At 45.3% G+C, this 7,699-nt stretch overlaps 1 protein-coding gene across 1 annotated transcript; it reads right to left on the reverse strand.

Annotated features, from left to right (window-relative positions):
• Positions 1-1,734: 1,734 nt before the first annotated feature.
• On the reverse strand, positions 1,735-5,073 carry LOC125374749 (mucin-22-like; the record flags this gene model as incomplete). The annotated part of the gene is made up of 3 exons (XM_048386153.1): positions 1,735-2,316; positions 3,868-3,892; positions 4,496-5,073. Coding segments are annotated over 3 exons (1,185 nt in total), but the record flags the coding sequence as incomplete, so codon positions are not given.
• Between the last annotated feature and the right edge of the window lie 2,626 nt (positions 5,074-7,699).

The raw sequence follows: 7,699 nt of genomic DNA on the forward strand, positions 1-7,699 counted from the left end.
ATAATTAAACAAACAAACAAACAAACAAATAAATACATGTTTATTTCGGGTTCCTCCCTACAGTGACTAATAATTGATTAGCGTTATACAGGTACAATACTTACCCGGATGTAAGTCGCGCACCCGTTACATCCGTGACTCACACATTCCGTGAAACACATTACACCGCGGAGCACGTGCTTGTCGATCGCAGATCGCAGTATGTATATGGTCATGTTTTATTCAGTGAGCGGATTGCTAAATATAGCATGTCGTAATACGTCTGTAGTACAGTACTGCGTAGTATAGTCTTGCTGAACCGATCACAAGGTAGATTGGCGGATACGTTCTGATACATAGACTGGTAAATAAAACATGGGTAGATATGACGGGTAGATGAATAGGTTGAACGAATATGTACATACATATATATTTTTTTATATTTTTTATTTTTTATAAAAAAAATATTTTTCAATCATTTTACATTTATTTGATAAAATGTGACATTTATACATATATAAATACACACTCTCACACGTACGCACGCACACACACACACACACACACACACACACACACATATATATATATATATATATATATATATACATACACACACACACACACACACACACACAGAGGGAGAGGGAGGGAGGGAGGAGAGAGGTGGAATCACTAGTGTATAGAACCACATCAATAAAGATATTCCCAAAATAAATCACATGAAACGAATTGTTCTCCTACATGTTTCAGTTTTTTCATCAGGAAAAAGTTGAATGCGAATACATACATTGATGACAGACAGACCGACATACAAATATGCAATCTCAGTCACCTGGAAGGCAGTTTTATGTTCCATAATACACTGCCAAGTAAGAAAACAATACAGCGATTTCGTTCGTGCAAATCCCACTTTGAGCCCAGTGACCACACCGCGCATGTATCGACCAGTCTCCCTCCACGGAGTGGGCATTGGTCACGTGATTGTTGTCTACAGTAGACAGGTGCCCCAACCTGGGGCTGGGCGACAGCGGGGTCAACAAGCTTGTGTACCTACAGGCTCACCCCAACCTCAGCGGTTGATTAGGCGCAGGATACTTTTTTAAACAGATCATACAGAAAGTCGAACATTCTGAATAAGTTCAATAACTAACTAGCAAAGCCAGTGCCCAATACTTGTGACTATTGATGGTTGATGGTATATATGTGTATTTTCTTGAACGTCTATTTATAATTTCTTGAATGTGTATGTCTGGTTTCTTGAATGTATAATGTATAATTTCTTGAATGTGTTTGTCTAATTTCTTGAATGTGTATGTCTATTTCTTGAATGTGTATGTCTGATTTCTTGAATGTGTATGTATAATTTCTTGAATGTGTATGTCTGATTTCTTGAATGTGTATGTGTATTTCTTGAATGTATATGCATAAGTTCTTGATGGTGATGGTGTATGTGTTATTTCTTGAATATGAATGATTAAATCCTTGAATCGTGCCTTTCACATAGATGTCGTTTTTGTGGTCTATAGAAACTGTTGTACCGTTAGCCGTAGAATGGGAAGATATCGCGTGTTGTAATGACATCTTCGCGTGCCGTTCCACGCCGAAATATTTCAACTGGGTCAGTGTTGACGTCATAGACCAGCTACATATCTAATAACCTTACTATCTGATTTGTATACGATGTGTGGATGTCGTAGTGGTGACGGTTGTAGTAGTAGAGGTAGTAGTGGTGACGGTTGTAGTAGGAGATGTAGTAGTGGTGACGGTTGTAGTAGTAGAGGTAGTAGTGGTGACGGTTGTAGTAGCAGAGGTAGTGGTGGTGACGGTTGTAGTAGCAGAGATAGTAGTGGTGACGGTTGTAGTAGTAGAGATAGTAGTGGTGACGGTTGTAGTAGTAGAGGTAGTAGTGGTGACGGTTGTAGTAGTAGAGATAGTAGTGGTGACGGTTGTAGTAGCAGAGGTAGTGGTGGTGACGGTTGTAGTAGTAGAGGTAGTAGTGGTGACGGTTGTAGTAGCAGAGATAGTAGTGGTGACGGTTGCAGTAGTAGAGGTAGTAGTGGTGACGGTTGTAGTAGCAGAGGTAGTGGTGGTGACGGTTGTAGTAGCAGAGATAGTAGTGGTGACGGTTGTAGTAGTAGAGATAGTAGTGGTGACGGTTGTAGTAGAGGTAGTAGTGGTGACGGTTGCAGTAGTAGAGGTAGTAGTGGTGACGGTTGTAGTAGTAGAGGTAGTAGTGGTGACGGTTGTAGTAGTAGAGGTAGTAGTGGTGACGGTTGTAGTAGCAGAGGTAGTAGTGGTGACGGTTGTAGTAGTAGAGGTAGAAGTGGTGACGGTTGTAGTAGCAGAGGTAGTAGTGGTGACGGTTGTAGTAGGAGAGGTAGTAGTGGTGACGGTTGTAGTAGCAGAGGTAGTGGTGGTGACGGTTGTAGTAGCAGAGATAGTAGTGGTGACGGTTGTAGTAGTAGAGATAGTAGTGGTGACGGTTGTAGTAGTAGAGGTAGTAGTGGTGACGGTTGTAGTAGTAGAGATAGTAGTGGTGACGGTTGTAGTAGCAGAGGTAGTGGTGGTGACGGTTGTAGTAGTAGAGGTAGTAGTGGTGACGGTTGTAGTAGCAGAGATAGTAGTGGTGACGGTTGCAGTAGTAGAGGTAGTAGTGGTGACGGTTGTAGTAGCAGAGGTAGTGGTGGTGACGGTTGTAGTAGCAGAGATAGTAGTGGTGACGGTTGTAGTAGTAGAGATAGTAGTGGTGACGGTTGTAGTAGAGGTAGTAGTGGTGACGGTTGCAGTAGTAGAGGTAGTAGTGGTGACGGTTGTAGTAGTAGAGGTAGTAGTGGTGACGGTTGTAGTAGTAGAGGTAGTAGTGGTGACGGTTGTAGTAGCAGAGGTAGTAGTGGTGACGGTTGTAGTAGTAGAGGTAGAAGTGGTGACGGTTGTAGTAGCAGAGGTAGTAGTGGTGACGGTTGTAGTAGTAGAGGTAGTAGTGGTGACGGTTGTAGTAGTAGAGGTAGTAGTGGTGACGGTTGTAGTAGTAGAGGTAGTAGTGGTGACGGTTGTAGTAGTAGAGGTAGTAGTGGTGACGGTTGTAGTAGTAGAGGTAGTAGTGGTGACGGTTGTAGTAGTAGAGGTAGTAGTGGTGACGGTTGTTGTAGAGATAGTAGTGGTGACGGTTGTAGTAGCAGAGATAGTAGTGGTGACGGTTGTAGTAGTAGAGGTAGTAGTGGTGACGGTTGTAGTAGTAGAGGTAGAAGTGGTGACGGTTGTAGTAGTAGAGGTAGTGGTGGTGACGGTTGTAGTAGCAGAGATAGTAGTGGTGACGGTTGTAGTAGCAGAGGTAGTAGTGGTGACGGTTGTAGTAGTAGAGATAGTAGTGGTGACGGTTGTAGTAGCAGAGGTAGTAGTGGTGACGGTTGTAGTAGCAGAGGTAGTAGTGGTGACGGTTGTAGTAGTAGAGGTAGTAGTGGTGACGGTTGTAGTAGCAGAGGTAGTAGTGGTGACGGTTGTAGTAGTAGAGGTAGTAGTGGTGACGGTTGTAGTAGCAGAGGTAGTGGTGGTGACGGTTGTAGTAGCAGAGATAGTAGTGGTGACGGTTGTAGTAGGAGAGATAGTAGTGGTGACGGTTGTAGTAGTAGAGATAGTAGTGGTGACGGTTGTAGTAGTAGAGATAGTAGTGGTGACGGTTGTAGTAGTAGAGATAGTAGTGGTGACGGTTGTAGTAGTAGAGATAGTAGTGGTGACGGTTGTAGTAGCAGAGGTAGTGGTGGTGACGGTTGTAGTAGTAGAGGTAGTAGTGGTGACGGTTGTAGTAACAGAGGCAGTAGTGGTGACGGTTGTAGTAGCAGAGGTAGTGGTGGTGACGGTTGTAGTAGCAGAGATAGTAGTGGTGACGGTTGTAGTAGTAGAGGTAGTAGTGGTGACGGTTGTAGTAGTAGAGGTAGTAGTGGTGACGGTTGTTGTAGAGGTAGTAGTGGTGACGGTTGTAGTAGGGGAGGTAGTAGTGGTGACGGTTGTAGTAGTAGAGGTAGTAGTGGTGACGGTTGTAGTAGTAGAGGTAGTAGTGGTGACGGTTGTAGTAGTAGAGGTAGTAGTGGTGACGGTTGTAGTAGTAGAGGTAGTAGTGGTGACGGTTGTTGTAGAGGTAGTAGTGGTGACGGTTGTAGTAGTAGATGTAGTAGTGGTGACGGTTGTAGTAGCAGAGATAGTAGTGGTGACGGTTGTAGTAGTAGAGGTAGTAGTGGTGACGGTTGTAGTAGCAGAGGTAGTAGTGGTGACGGCTGTAGTAGAGGTTGTAGTGGTGACGGTTGTAGTAGATGTAGTAGTGGTGACGGTTGTAGTAGGAGAGGTAGTAGTGGTGACGGCTGTAGTAGAGGTAGTAGTGGTGACGGTTGTAGTAGATGTAGTAGTGGTGACGGTTGTAGTAGGAGAGGTAGTAGTGGTGACGGTTGTAGTAGTAGAGGTAGTAGTGGTGACGGTTGTAGTAGTAGATGTAGTGGTGGTGACGGTTGTAGTAGTAGATGTAGTGGTGGTGACGGTTGTAGTAGTAGAGGTAGTAGTGGTGACGGTTGTAGTAGTAGAGGTAGTAGTGGTGACGGTTGTAGTAGTAGAGGTAGTAGTGGTGACGGTTGTAGTAGTAGAGGTAGTGGTGGTGACGGTTGTAGTAGTAGATGTAGTGGTGGTGACGGTTGTAGTAGTAGAGGTAGTAGTGGTGACGGTTGTAGTAGTAGAGGTAGTAGTGGTGACGGTTGTAGTAGTAGAGGTAGTAGTGGTGACGGTTGTAGTAGTAGATGTAGTAGTGGTGACGGTTGTAGTAGTAGAGGTAGTAGTGGTGACGGTTGTAGTAGTAGATGTAGTAGTGGTGACGGTTGTAGTAGTAGAGGTAGTAGTGGTGACGGTTGTAGTAGTAGATGTAGTAGTGGTGACGGTTGCAGTAGGAGAGGTAGTAGTGGTGACGGTTGTAGTAGTGGTGACGGTTGTAGTAGTGGTGACGGTTGTAGTAGTAGATGTAGTAGTGGTGACGGTTGTAGTAGTAGAGGTAGTAGTGGTGACGGTTGTAGTAGTGGTGACGGTTGTAGTAGTAGAGGTAGTAGTGGTGACGGTTGTAGTAGCAGAGGTAGTAGTGGTGACGGCTGTAGTAGAGGTAGTAGTGGTGACGGTTGTAGTAGTAGAGGTAGTAGTGGTGACGGTTGTAGTAGTAGAGGTAGTAGTGGTGACGGTTGCAGTAGTAGAGGTAGTAGTGGTGACGGTTGTAGTAGTAGAGGTAGTAGTGGTGACGGTTGTAGTAGTAGAGGTAGTAGTGGTGACGGTTGTAGTAGGAGAGGTAGTGGTGGTGACGGTTGTAGTAGCAGAGGTAGTAGTGGTGACGGTTGTAGTAGCAGAGATAGTAGTGGTGACGGTTGTAGTAGTAGAGGTAGTAGTGGTGACGGTTGTAGTAGCAGAGATAGTAGTGGTGACGGTTGTAGTAGTAGAGATAGTAGTGGTGACGGTTGTAGTAGCAGAGGTAGTAGTGGTGACGGTTGTAGTAGCAGAGATAGTAGTGGTGACGGTTGTAGTAGTAGAGATAGTAGTGGTGACGGTTGTAGTAGTAGAGGTAGTAGTGGTGACGGTTGTAGTAGTAGAGGTAGTAGTGGTGACGGTTGTAGTAGTAGAGGTAGTAGTGGTGACGGTTGCAGTAGCAGAGATAGTAGTGGTGACGGTTGCAGTAGTAGATGTAGTAGTGGTGACGGTTGTAGTAGTAGAGGTAGTGGTGGTGACGGTTGTAGTAGTAGAGGTAGTAGTGGTGACGGTTGTAGTAGTAGAGGTAGTAGTGGTGACGGTTGTAGTAACAGAGATAGTAGTGGTGACGGTTGTAGTAGTAGATGTAGTAGTGGTGACGGTTGTAGTAGCAGAGGTAGTAGTGGTGACGGTTGTAGTAGCAGAGATAGTAGTGGTGACGGTTGTAGTAGTAGAGGTAGTAGTGGTGACGGTTGTAGTAAGAGAGGTAGTAGTGGTGACGGTTGTAGTAGATGTAGTAGTGGTGACGGTTGTAGTAGCAGAGATAGTAGTGGTGACGGTTGTAGTAGTAGAGGTAGTAGTGGTGACGGTTGTAGTAAGAGAGGTAGTAGTGGTGACGGTTGTAGTAGCAGAGATAGTAGTGGTGACGGTTGTAGTAGTAGAGGTAGTAGTGGTGACGGTTGTAGTAGTAGATGTAGTAGTGGTGACGGTTGCAGTAGGAGAGGTAGTAGTGGTGACGGTTGTAGTAACAGAGATAGTAGTGGTGACGGTTGTAGTAGTAGATGTAGTAGTGGTGACGGTTGCAGTAGGAGAGGTAGTAGTGGTGACGGTTGTAGTAGTGGTGACGGTTGTAGTAGTAGATGTAGTAGTGGTGACGGTTGTAGTAAGAGAGATAGTAGTGGTGACGGTTGTAGTAGTAGAGGTAGTAGTGGTGACGGTTGTAGTAGTAGATGTAGTAGTGGTGACGGTTGTAGTAGGGGAGGTAGTAGTGGTGACGGTTGTAGTAGTAGAGGTAGTAGTGGTGACGGTTGTAGTAGTAGAGGTAGTAGTGGTGACGGTTGTAGTAGTAGATGTAGTAGTGGTGACGGTTGTAGTAGTAGATGTAGTGGTGGTGACGGTTGTAGTAGTAGATGTAGTGGTGGTGACGGTTGTAGTAAGAGAGGTAGTGGTGGTGACGGTTGTAGTAGTAGAGGTAGTAGTGGTGACGGTTGTAGTAGTAGAGGTAGTAGTGGTGACGGTTGTAGTAGTAGAGGTTGTAGTGGTGACGGTTGTAGTAGTAGAGGTAGTAGTGGTGACGGTTGTAGTAGTAGAGGTAGTAGTGGTGACGGTTGTAGTAGTAGAGGTAGTAGTGGTGACGGTTGTAGTAGTAGAGGTAGTAGTGGTGACGGTTGTAGTAGTAGAGGTAGTAGTGGTGACGGTTGTAGTAGTAGAGGTAGTAGTGGTGACGGTTGTAGTAGTAGAGGTAGTAGTGGTGACGGTTGTAGTAGTAGAGGTAGTAGTGGTGACGGTTGTAGTAGTAGAGGTTGTAGTGGTGACGGTTGTTGTAGAGGTAGTAGTGGTGACGGTTGTAGTAGGGGAGGTAGTAGTGGTGACGGTTGTAGTAGTAGAGGTAGTGGTGGTGACGGTTGTAGTAGGGGAGGTAGTAGTGGTGACGGTTGTAGTAGTAGAGGTAGTAGTGGTGACGGTTGTAGTAGTAGAGGTAGTGGTGGTGACGGTTGTAGTAGTAGAGGTAGTAGTGGTGACGGTTGTAGTAGTAGATGTAGTAGTGGTGACGGTTGTAGTAGTAGAGATAGTAGTGGTGACGGTTGTAGTAGTAGAGGTAGTAGTGGTGACGGTTGTAGTAGTAGAGGTAGTAGTGGTGACGGTTGTAGTAAGAGAGGTTGTAGTGGTGACGGTTGTAGTAAGAGAGGTAGTAGTGGTGACGGTTGTAGTAGTAGATGTAGTAGTGGTGACGGTTGTAGTAGGAGAGGTAGTAGTGGTGACGGTTGTAGTAGTAGATGTAGTAGTGGTGACGGTTGTAGTAAGAGAGGTAGTAGTGGTGACGGTTGTAGTAGTAGAGGTAGTAGTGGTGACGGTTGTAGTAGTAGAGGTAGTAGTGGTGACGGTTGCAGTAGTAGAGGTAGTAGTGGTGACGGTTGTAGTAGTAGAGGTAGTGGTGGTGACGGTTGTAGTAAGAGAGGTAGTGGTGGTGACGGTTGTAGTAGTAGAGGTAGTAGTGGTGACGGTTGTA

This window comes from Haliotis rufescens, unplaced genomic scaffold, assembly GCF_023055435.1.
Source record: "Haliotis rufescens isolate VD_foot unplaced genomic scaffold, xgHalRufe1.0.p SCAF_10, whole genome shotgun sequence".
In the NCBI taxonomy this organism is placed as follows: Eukaryota; Metazoa; Mollusca; class Gastropoda; order Lepetellida; family Haliotidae; genus Haliotis; species Haliotis rufescens.